This window comes from Protopterus annectens, chromosome 15.part0, assembly GCF_019279795.1.
Source record: "Protopterus annectens isolate FY-2018-M chromosome 15.part0, PAN1.0, whole genome shotgun sequence".
NCBI lineage: Eukaryota > Metazoa > Chordata > Ceratodontiformes > Protopteridae > Protopterus > Protopterus annectens.
Genome location: NC_056749.1, coordinates 514,426,184 through 514,439,010, shown reverse-complemented (window position 1 = coordinate 514,439,010; position 12,827 = coordinate 514,426,184). Strand labels below are relative to the sequence as shown.

Genomic DNA, 12,827 nt, shown 5'->3' with positions numbered 1-12,827 from the left:
TATTGTTGGCTAAAATGATCTTAACGTTTGTTTTGTTGGCGCTATGAGGTTTGTGAGTGAAGAGAAGGAACTTTTTTTTTTTGGATTCAGTAGTAGTTCAGCACAGGAGAGCCATGCTTCTATGTAAGAGAAAATTTGTTGTACTATGTGTTGTAGGTGAGTTAATGTGTGTGATACATAAATGATAGTGGAGTCATCTGCATATTAGATTAGAGTGCCTTCACAGGAGGATGTATGTAAGTTATTGATGAAGACATTAAATAGTAATGGACCAATGATGGATCTTTGAGGTACACCTGTGAGGTGGTGTGATATGGGGAGATAGAGCCCTCCATTTTAATGCTTGCTGCCTGCCAGCTAGGTATCTAAAAAACACAGTGTAGTGAGGAGGAAGATAGACCAATGCTCGGACATTCTTTAAGGAGTTTGGGTGAGATACCATGTCAAATGTTTCTGACAAATCTAGAAATGCAGCAGATACTAGTTTGCCAGAGTTTAAGAAAGATAACAAGGCTGTTGAGGTACTGTTTGCTGGTCTAAAGCCATGTTGAGTTTGGGAAAGTAGGTTGTTTTTTGTAAGATGGTGGAGAAGTTGTAAGTGATCACATTTTTCTAGAATCTTAGAGAGGGGGGACAAGATTGCAAAAGGATGAAAGTTTGTGATGTCAGTGGAGTTGCCTCCCTTATGTAAAGGGACAATGTGTGATCTTTTCCATAGGTTAAGGACATGTGTTGCAGCTATGGATCTATTAATTAAGATGCTAACATGGAATGCTATTGTCTCTGTTGCAAGCTTTTGGTATTCTGGTGGGAGATTGCCTGCTGAGGTTGAGCAATGTTTCACTTTTTGTAGTAGTTTTTTATTTAAGATAAAGTGATGGGCTGAAAATTAAACTGGGGATGGTTTTTTTTTGGTTATGAGTGAGGTTTTTTGTGTGTGTAATGTGTGGGGTGTGTAGAGGTTAGTATTGGGGGTATTAGTAGAAGAAGTGAGTTAGGGTGGATGAGTTGGGTTTACTTTTAGGATGGATATGGACTCTACAAAGTATGTGTTGAATTTGGTGGCTGATTGAAGAGGTGATATATACTGGGGTATGGATTGGGATTATTTTTCTTTCCTGGGTTTGAGTAGTGAGGTTACAGAGGATCAGAATTTCTTAGGGTTGTTTTGTGGTTATCTTAAATTCTTACCTTTCCAAAGTATGTATTTGTAAACAGACACTTCTGACTTCTATACTGATGAACTGTGCATATATATGGGACTTACATTCCTATGCAAGAACAGTACATCAGTGCTGGAGAAGTGATGGATTAAACTAAAGTCTCCTTCGCTATTTTTTTAATATTTAAAAAAAAATAGATGTTTACAAGGGACAGCACAAACATATAATGAAAATTAGGTAGGTTTCATTTTATTTTGCAGAATGTACTTCATTTTTTTATATTTTATATATATATATATATATATATAGAGAGAGAGAGAGAGAGAGAGTTTTATATTTCTGGAGTGTTTCTCCCTGGGCCTCCACTGACAATAGGCTCTGTCCTAGTCAGACATTCCAGATCAACAAATAGTGTGGCCACTCAATGGTGCTTCAGCATCTGGACTTTTTTCTTTTGGCATATGCTCCGTTTACAATGGGCATGCTGGTTGGGCTGTCCAATTATTATGCATGTTTTGAAGTACTAATCACTTCTTCATGTATAATATCTTTATAACATCTCTGTTAGCGTATTAAATGTGCATGTTACATGTGCAGTCTTCTAGCCATATGGTATCACCCTGTGTCCTCCCTCCTGACAGATGGTGAAATATCTGGTAGTATAACAAAAACAAAAAAACAGTAAAATCCAGGAGTTGTAATGATCTGTATCATTTGTTTCCACTCAATCTCCTTTTGATGCAATTGCTTACAATAAGCAGGTCACTTTACCAGACCAACGATTTTATGACACCCCTAAAAACTGGCAGCAGTACCCAATGTGTTTTATCCAGGAAAATAGATGCTGTATAGGTTCATCTTGTAATATATGTTGTAAAAGTCTGCAGGTCAGGTACATATAACACTCTTTTGAGTCCTTTTGTGTAAGAATCACCTATATTATTTATTGAAAATGGTTATTTGGGAACAGAAGACTCAGACTTCAGTAAAGGTCATTAGAGACAGAGAAACTGTATGATGGTTTGGACCATCCTTTTGGTTCCAAAGAAAAGGCTACACATCTTAGAAGTTTTATCTGTTTATTGCAGAAAATCACAATACCTTCCTTTTTCCTTCAGTTGTGATTTTAAATGCAGTAGTTTTCTAGGAAGCCATTATTTCTGTTATAGCTAAGAGGCAAATTTAAGGATGATAGATTTCAAACCACAGGTTTGTCTATAAAATGAACAACTTTCATCAATGTATGTCAATGTTCTGTAAATTTACTGATGTATACCATCTTAAGTTGACAGTTTTTAATTAATGTTTTTCTAGCAGTATTGGTTTAAGTTCTATCAGCCTTTCATTTCATCATCAAAATCAATTAAGGAGGTAATGATACACTGAATAATTAGTTTAAATGAATAGTTTAGCATGTTTCCATACTGATTACATGGCACATACTTCTCATTTTTTTCATTCAAACAATGGCCCAGATTACATTTAAATTGCATTAACTAGAATTCAAAGCTTAACTATTCTGCATAAAAGAAGATGATCTTAAGTTACATTTACTAATTATGTCCAGAGTCATAGTTATGAAAGGCACAAGTAGTCATTTTTTCTGGCATACCATTGCAAGGAATGGAGTGAATATACTTGAATCTTTCTTCAAAGCAGTGAGTTCAAATCAGAGTGCAGATACAGTAACAAAGAAAGAAAACAAAAAAAGAGTGATGCTAAAATACACTAAACAAGTGGCACGGCTGATTCTGTCTTATTATAAGGGTTTTCTGTTTGATCAAACAGTACAAAATAGTGGAAAGTGTCTTGTCCATTTTGGACTTGCATGCAAAGGATGAATATTTTCTAATATATTTGTAAATTTGGCGATGTTTTTAGCAGTGTGTGCCGATTACTCAAAGCGATAAGGGCAGGACCTGGTAAAGTAGCAGCTTAGTATAACCTAATGTTTATAGTTAGCTTGTTTGTTAGTTAATTATGTTGTTGCCAGGAAACCTGCTTTATCGCTTTATATAGTTTGTTTAATTAGTTGAAAACTTGAATAACATAAAATAACATAATATAATGTTATTTATGTTATTTCCCACGTGAAGAACTCCTGTAAACCTTGCAGTATTGAAACTCAGTGAACAAGGCATCTTAGACAAGCTGAAAAACAAATGGTGGTACGATAAGGGTGAATGCGGAGCGAAGGACTCCGGAAGTAAGGTCAGTCGCTGCAGGTCTTTGTTCTGATAAGAAATCACATTTTGACTTTTTTGTTTTTCTATAAACAGATTTTCAAGATCCCATTTCATGTATTTATTTTTGTCAGTAAATATTGTGATAGAAATGTCCAGTTAACCTACATATAGTAATGTATATTTTGCAGTGTTAAAGAAGCTGTTACGAAAGCTACATGCATTTGAAGAAAAGGAAAGCATAAAGATTAGTTTTAGATAAAAATATATATTTCAACACATACACAAAACATTTCATCTGCTATCTATTAAATACATTATACTGAAAATATATTGCAAGACATAAGTTCATAGGTTCATAAATTAGTACTAGGCTAACTGCCATTGTGAGCCATATTAAGCCTAGCCAATTATCCCTTGTGAGACTTGAACCCTGCACCTTGTATTTGTAAGGCAAATACCTTAACCATTAGGGCACCCTCCCAACTAATGGTAAGTAATGAAATAACATTTGAAATAAAAAGATTTGAAAAGCAACATCAACTGAAAAAGTCATATGCTTAACACAATTAATTTTGTGAGTTATATTACCCCAACACATTCTTAAAAGTCATTTCATATATCTTTGAAATTTACTTTATGTACTTATTATATTTTCATATTTTTTCTTGTTTAACGCATGACAACTGGTACTTCAATTCCACTACATATTTTAGTATAGTTTATTCCTTAACATCATGTGCTGTGATGAGCAAAGTATTATTCATGTTACTATTTTAATTACATTTTTTACAGTATGGCAATTGAAGGACCAAGCTGTGTACTTTTATTTGTATTTGGTTCAGATAAAGCACCGTCAGTTACTTTCTATTCAACAGAGACATTTTAGCAGCTCTCAGTTACCATAAATTAAACTGTTGTTGTGAAATAGGGAAATATGCAATATGTTATTGTTGTTGCAGTGCCAGAGATGGATAACAAAAGGCTTATCACAAAAAAATACTCTCAATCCATCTAAAGAAAACAGTCTATGTTCCTTAGAACAACCAAGAGGCTAGTTAAATGCTCATGCACACTCCAAATTACAGAGCAATTCATCTACCATATAGAAATAATTACATCCTACAGGTACCTGGTCATTTGGCTCAATCAAATATTTAACTTTTAAGATCAAATAAAAAAAAAAACTCAGATCCAGAGTTATTCTTATTCTGGCCCCAGAAGCTCTCTCAAATTCTCTGTTTACCAGCCTAAGCAGCCACTGGGAAAGGCACTCTGCTTGTACAACTTGAATAGGGCTTATCACTGTTTGCAACCACCTTAACCAAAAACACAATTAGTTGCAGTCTCTCTGCAATAAAATATATTGTTTCATTACCCATTCCAAAGACATGACATCACTGCTTCACTTTATCAAATGCTAAATAGCCGTCTCCGCTTTATTTCCTATGAGTTCATCTCATCACTCACATCAGCCCGTAACCTGAGGAACCAGTCCATATTTGGACCAGCTCTCCAATCCGCACAACCAAACTGCATATCTCTGACCACAGCTTCTGTGGCCTCATTCCCAAATGATAAAATGATGGCAGTCCCCCTCCCCACACATATCACAGAAATCTCTAGCTACCCTAAATTTGGACCACAACTAAAACCAGTGTTTTTTTTTTCAAATATAACATAAATGCAGATGCCAGAATACTGGACATATTACATAAACCTTGACTTGCTCAGAACCCTTGTATATATGCTTTTTTAATCTTAGTACTAAATTGACACGTCTGTGTTGCCTATAACTGACTCATATGCAAATATGTATATAACAAATGTCTCATATGTAATTGTGTTTATAGAAACATTATCCTACATAAATTGGACATTGAATGTTTGACCTTGTACTTTTTCCTCCATATGTGTCCATGTTTTATTATTTAGTGTTCTCACTATGGTTTGATAATGTTTTGCACAAAATGCAAGCTGAGCTTGTAGTTGGTCATTTTTGCTCAATGCTCTACCCCAATAAATACAACAAAAAATAAGTAATTTGGTATGTCAGTAGCATAGTTCTGCATTATAAAATTTAGCAAATAATATCAGTCTTGTTGAATTGTGTGTTACCTGGAGCTAGACTCACTAAAATTCCCTCTCTGTGAATCAAGGTGACTAACACTGCTTCATCAAAATCACTTAAAAACAGTATTTAGAGGACAGGATATGCATTGCTTGCACAGCACATGATTATAGAGAATATTATACATAGACATGCAACATTTCTTGTTAGAGTAGAATATAAATTAAGCAGTTCAACTTACTAAATTTTAATAATTGCTGTCATAGTTTGTTCAGCTATACTCTTTCAAGATTTAAATATGTAACAGCCAAGTATAAAAGGTTTAAGGCATAGATGTACTGAGTGGTGAACTAGGACAGCAGAACGATTCCAGTGAGACATTACAACTTTTTTAAATTAGCTAGAACTTTAGCCCCCACAGAAAATCCAACAACTATAAAGATGTTTTGATTTTTTTTTCTTTAATGATTACATGCATTATGCACATTTGATCTTAATTTAAGCTGAAACATGTTTTTGACCTGTGAGTACCTGACCAGCTTCCAGAAATAGTTTTATTTCCTGTAGTATTAATATATACATTTAAAAATGAAGACATTCACCAAAATGCATCATACAGGTTTTAGTAAGCCGTTTTAGTTTTTTCATTGCATTGTAACATGGCTACAATTTGGCAGATGTGCTCTCCTGTAGAGGAGAATGAAGAGGGGACCGAGTGAGTGACCTCTTTTGATGGAAAACCACCTGCTTAGCTTCCCCTGTCATGCTGCTTAATATATGCAGCAGAACACTTTTACTGGAGAATCTCCTTAAGAGAATGCTATTCTTGTATAGAGATACCTGCCACAGTGATTTCAGTGTTTGCAAGACAGCTCTTTATTTTGCTGCTGTTTCAAATACAAATGAAAGAAATATTGTCCACTAGACAGTGGGGCTTTGATAAGGCTGCTGGCTTTCCTAGTAACCTTAGCTGGCCTTGAATTATCTAATCAATGAATGTCTAAATATGCAAAACACTAATGATAGCTGTAGCATTTTGCAATATATCTGCATGAGATTTTAGTGAGTTGGCTTGTAGAACTGTAAAAAATATAGTGTGTTCTTTTAAGGCAATCATATTTAACCTATTTCTTTTTTTCTAGGACAAAACCAGTGCCTTGAGCCTCAGCAATGTTGCAGGAGTTTTTTATATTCTGGTTGGGGGTCTTGGTCTTGCCATGATGGTTGCATTAATAGAATTCTGCTACAAATCAAGGGCAGAGACTAAACGAATGAAACTTGCAAAGAATACTCAGGTGTATAAACCTCCTCCAGCAGCAAGCACCCAGAACTACGCAACATATCGAGAAGGTTACAATGTCTATGGAACAGAAAGTGTTAAAATCTAGGGGTATGGCATAATTTATTTCACTTTATAAAGAAGTTATTTTTCTGTATAGCCCATGCTGTCTCATATTCTGCAAGTAAAACAGTGTAATAGTGTTTTATAATGTTACGTATTGTATAACTGGCTTCTCTATTGTCTGACTGTACTGATTTATATCACATGGTCACCACTGCTCTAACTAACAAAATTTCTTGTACATATATTTGTATACCCTCAAAACAGATTGATATTGAATGGCCAATACTAGGGGGAAAAAGAAAGATGAAATCCCAAAACGCTGTTATCCAAATCTATGTAACACAGACTTTCCCAAAGCACACACTAAGCCCTTCTTCTTAATGGAGACTGTTGGCCTGCAACTTTCTCATAACTAGACAGTGAACCTGGACCATGCATATTTAAATATTGTCACCCTTGTTTTCCTAAACCCCACCCACTGAATGGAAGAACACAGTCCGCAGACAATTGAAAATCTAATTGTCCCAGAGTCCCATGGAATAATAATCACTTGGAAAATTCAGTCTCTTGGTTGCATGGGCAGTTAAACAGCAAAAATAAAAATATCTATGTCCACTTATTTTGCAGACATCCATGGATGTCATACTCTTTACTTTCCAAGTATGAGCCATCCTGTGATTTTTTTTTGATGTTTTCAATGTGATTCATTAAGCCTTCCTCAGAAATTACTGCCACACCACTCAAAATGGATTTCACAGCTTATCCACAGGTTGTGTATCATCACAGCAAAGCTCATTTCACCAGCAATACTGGCAGAGTGTTATAATTGCTTTTCTCTATTTAGGGCACTTAACAAAGAATGTGCTAATACTGACTTTCTTTGGTACACATTGAATCAGTCCTGAAACTAATTTGGATCCAGGATCAGTTCATCAGTACTGCACATTAAGATACAATTTAATGATTTAGATTAATAAATGGCAAACAGTAAGCACGCTAATTAGAAACCTTTGCAAATGTGGCAAACCTGTGAAAGTTGGATCCTATAGGTTTGAAAATAATGTTTTAAAAATACACTAGACATTCCGAAACATCTGATGTAGAATTTCAAATGCAAGTTGATGTCTTTTCTACTTTATCTTTTTTGAATATAATACTAAAGGCAGATGTTCAATTTTTGACCTTACCTACAACTCTGTCTAATCTTTAGATTCAAAGATTTTAAATCAAAAGAGAATTAAAGCATCTGGCCAACAAATTAAGCTAGAGTTCAAATAGGTTCATAGGTGTTTACTAGGCTAACAACCACAAGGGCCTTTTTAAGCCTAGCCATGCATCCCAAATCTGTGACAAGTTCTGATACCCTTGATAAGTATAAGCAGGGGTTTGGGAGATGCACTATTTGCAGGTTACCTGTGTCCATTAGAGACATAGGTGCCAAACCAGGGATTAATTTCCAGTTTCCCATCCAGTTGTCCAAATTGCACTTGAATTGGGTTAGGGAGAAACTCTGCTTCACATGGATGGACACCCTGTTCCATAGATGCAGTAGTCTCTGGGATACATACCTATCTCTCCAGCAGGACCTATTTATATCACAGGCAAGGTTTAAGTCATTAGAACATGTAATTCTAGTGCTGTTTGTTTTGTGGATATGCAAGAGGTCCAACAGAGTGGGGTCTGACAACACCCTGTATGCCAGGCATAGATCTCCATTCAAAAGCCTGTAAGTGACAGAATACAGGGATAGGGACTTGAGGTGGTCTGCATAGGACACTTTACTTATGACCTGCATTCTTTTAGTGAGGAACCTCTGTGGATGTTCCAATTGTTGGATATGCCTGGCTAGGTACATACCAAAAGGGGCATTGTACTCAATGATAGCTTATAATGAATGCCGACTGCATTGGAACAGTGACTTCCTTAGACTTATATACCATACATTTCTTTATCAGCTGTGCAATATACAATGATTTCTTCACCACTGTGGACACATGATGGTCTAAGGCTAGATTACTATGTGTGTCCCTAAGTCCCTGACTTCTGGGTCAACTCTAAGAGTTGTGTTGTCAATATGATAGATACCAGGGATGGATGACTTCCCAAAGGATGCTATAATGCATTTCTTGGCATTTAGTTTTAGTCCATGGCACTGACACCAGTTGTTTCTCTGTGTCAACACCTCCTGGATAACATTTGTGTCAGTATGAGATTCAATGACAGCTCCTAATTTACAGTCATCTGCAAATTTAGTCAGCCAGAGAACATTGACATTGGCCTTGACTTCTGAGAAGTAAATGCCAAAAAGGAGCAGTCTAAGGACTGATCCCTGAGGGATCCCACTTGTGACTGGCCTCTTTGTAGAGGTGGACTTCCCAGTTCTACCTTCTTGGGTCCTGTCTGTGAGCCAGTTGGCTGTCCACCAGGTGACATATGGGTTTGTACCTAACCTTCTGAGTTTGTCAACAATGCCCAAGTGGGATACTGTGTCAAATGCCTTGGCCAGGTCAAGGTAGGCAGTGTGAAAAAAATTTCCCTCATCCATTGCTTTGGTGACCTTCTCAGAGAAGTCTACCAGGATGAGTAGGCATGATCTGCCTTTGACAAAACCAAACTGGGATGGGTCCAGTGTCTGTTAGGGCAGTAAGTCTTCTGTCTTTTAATCAAAACTTACAGATGTGTTACCTGGCTCATTCCCCTTCACTGGCATGACATTTCCAAGCAGTGTCCACTGTGAGGCTCAAACCTAAATTAGCTTCATGTTTTATATAGAACTGACATAATATCCATTCCAGTATAATCAAAGCATCAACCTTCTTTAGTTCTTCTTACTGCTTGTAATAGCTGGTTGAAGCTAATTTCTCCTTAGAGGGATTCTAACAATATGAAGAGTTTAATTTTTTTCATCTTTCTTTTCTGATTTTTCGTATATCAGTTGATCCAGTTTCAGTTTTAATTTTATTTTCCACATGTTTATGGTATCACTCAGTCATATATCGTCTGCCGTAAAGTCTCACTTCACATTTTACTACTTTGTGTGTGTTTGAAGAGTTACCTCAGTGTTCAGAATTTACTGATACATAACATGGTATCAAGGATCTTGCCCCATACATTGTGTTTTTGATTGTCACCCACCAAAAGTTATTTGTAGTCATAGTTATCTACAGATTTACTGCTATATGTAGATAGAAGTTATGTATATAAAGACTTCTGTAAAGAGAAACATCTTCCCCCAAACCAAATTAGTCTAAATCAAAATTTCAGTTATCTCACATAAAGTGCTGGGAAGCATTTAAACAAGAGAAAAATTATAGGGACTTCACCGGTTATTTCCCTCCAGTTGAAGTGTGATTAATGACACTTCAATGAATGGAATCAAGATCTTTTGTGCAGAACTTCAGCGGTTAGTCTTGCATGGCATTTAATTATGTTCAGCTGAATATGTGTTTAATATATTTTATAATTCAAGTAAAATTTTAGTCTTCAAGTAAACTGCCTAAATATTGACAGATTCAGTTATCTGGGAACTGTAGATTTTTTTCATTTATTCATATTTTACATCTTTGTTGAGAATAAAAACTATCATACAGAATGAATATAATGAAAGCAAATTATCACCACCCATCCCTACCAGTCTCCAAACTGTAAAATAAATAGATAAAAGCATACATTCATACATAGGCACACATCTGTATTTTACTGTTTAATTTGGTGAATGTTGTTCTGCTGTTTTTTTTCTTTTGTGTAAAAAGCACTCCTTGTTGACTGTTTGTCTGCCTGAGAAATCCTGACATTCTGTTTGTATAGGGGATGTGTTTTGAGTTAAGGTAAGTGGCTGTGTGTGTGTTAGGGTTGCCACCTTTTCAAATGCCCAAAGTGGGACATTTTTTGTAGAAATGTCAGATTTTGCAGGACAAAACATACCTATGACCAGTACAAAGGATAAAACGTCACTTTTTTGCCAAAATAGAAGCTTATTCTTGTAGCATTTGAGTTGCTTATGCCATTTCATATAACATCTAGGTGTTTCAGATAAAAATTCAATTGTTCTATGCAACTATTAAAGAAAACTTAAATATTTTTGTCCTAAAATCTCAGGACATTTGCTATTTTTTAGATTTTTTTGCAGGACCCAACTGCCCAAAGAGGGACTATCCCTTGCAAAGTGGGACAGGTGGTAACCCTAGTGTGTGTGTGTGTGTGTGTGTGTGTGTGTGTGTGTGTGTGTGTGTGTGTGTGTGTGTGTGTGTGTGTGTGTTAATGCTGAAAAGTACAGTTGTGTACACTTACCATAAATATAGATGTTCGCGTGTATTCACTGTTGCATTCAATCACATTTGGGTTATCCGCCTGCAGGTAGCCCTCAGCCAGCCTGAATACCAGAGTCTTCTGATTCCTGCGTCGGATGCTGTCTCTACTTCCATGACGTCAGGTCATCAGGAGAATAAAACATGCAGCTGACACCATTACATCAGTTTTTCTTGCCCCCAGATGTCAGGTGCCCTCACAGTGCGAAGCAATTATATGTTATGGTACACCTCCATCAAAAAGCAAATACACCAAAAAACTTAAATATACCAAACAAGAAGGAAAGGTAGAGCCAAGAGAAGTCACTGGGCTGGAGGGAGGGTAACCAGCACTGCAACAGTGAATACACTTGAACATCTACATTTATGGTAAGTGTACACAGCTGTACTATGTTCTTCATGTTTCACTGTTGCAGTCATCACATTTGGGTTGTTTCCCAAAGCTAAGGAAGGGAGGAGGAAGTCAGAGAGCATTAGGACCAGCTATTAAGCCCTGCAAAACTGCAGTGGATTTACAAAAAATAGGCATATGGTAATGCTTGGTGAAGGTATGTACAGAGCTCCAGGTATCAGCTTCTAGGGTGTCCCTGGTAGGGACTCCTCTGATAAAGGCTGCAGAGGTAGATGCAGCTCTAGTGGAATGTGATCTTATCCCCTGTGGGGTAGGTTTTCCATGGTGCTTGAAGCAGAATAGAATGCAATGGGCTATCCATTTGGAAATGGTTTGCTTTGAAATGGCCTTCCCTTCTGACCCTGCAGCAAAGCCAACTAGTACCTGTTCAGATTTTCTGAGAGGCTTAGTTCTGTCCAAATAAAATCTAAGTTGTCTGTGCACTTCCAGAGAGTGCAGTATTCATTCTCCTTTGTTTTGTGGATTAGGGAAAAAAGTAGGCAAATGAATGGACTGATTTAGGGCCACACTAGACACCACCTTGGGCATAAAGGAAGGATTGGTCCTGAGGGAAACCCTGTCTGCATGGAAGATAATTGAAGGGTTCCACTGCCATGAGGGCCTGTAATTCAGACACTCTTCTTGCTGAAGTGATGGCTAGAAGGACAGCTGTTTTCCAAGAAAGGAATTTCAACTCCGCTGTTGCAGCTGGCTCAAAGGGAGGGAGAGTGAGCTTTTCCAATACAAAGTTACGGTCCCAGGCTGGAGTGGGGGCTCTCCTGGGAGGGGGGGGTCTTAAATTTTTGGCCCCTCTAAGGAATTGTTTTAGCAGGGGGTGAGAGAAGAGGGGTGGTTCAGTATTATAATGTGCTGAAATGGCAGAGGCATGAATTTTAATTGACGAGAAGGATAGGCCCTTGTGGAGCATTTCTGTTAAGTACTGAAGAATATGAGGTAAGCTGGACACCATTGTGCCCATCCCCTGAGTCTGGTTCCAGGAACAGTATCTTTTCCACTTTTCAGCATAGGATTTTCTAGTACTAGGCCTCCTTGCCTCCAGAATGACATCTAGCACCTGCTTACTGAGGGATGCTATTGGAGAGCTCAAGGAATTAGCCAGGTTGCAAGGTTCAGGAGTTGAAGCTGAGGGTGCAGAATCTGGCCCGCCTGCTGCGATAGCAGGGAAGGGATCTGAGGCAGGTGCCATGGTTCCAGCAGTGTCATACTGCACAAGAGGGGGTACCAGTGCTGGAGTGGCCAGTCTGGTGCAATCAGTATTGTCCTTGGCCTGTCCTGTTTGATCTTTAGCAGAACCTTTGAGAGGAGAGGCATAGGGGGAAAGGCATAAACCAAGAGGCTTTCCCAGG

The 12,827-nt window shown here is 37.4% G+C and overlaps 1 protein-coding gene across 5 annotated transcripts in view; it reads left to right on the top strand.

The window, feature by feature from the left end:
• GRIA3 (glutamate ionotropic receptor AMPA type subunit 3) overlaps window positions 1-12,827 on the top strand; it is a 2,740,455-nt gene that overhangs the window by 2,700,343 nt on the left and 27,285 nt on the right. For 2 of the 5 annotated variants that reach the window (XM_044057328.1, XM_044057325.1), the window contains exons 14-15: window positions 3,260-3,374; window positions 6,560-6,807. In XM_044057328.1, coding sequence (XP_043913263.1) covers window positions 3,260-3,374; window positions 6,560-6,805 — 361 coding nt within the window. In that variant the 3' untranslated portion in view covers window positions 6,806-6,807. Of the gene's footprint in view, window positions 1-3,259; window positions 3,375-6,559; window positions 6,808-12,827 lie in introns of those variants that run through there. The other 3 variants (XM_044057327.1, XM_044057326.1, XM_044057329.1) reach the window with 2 other exon arrangements.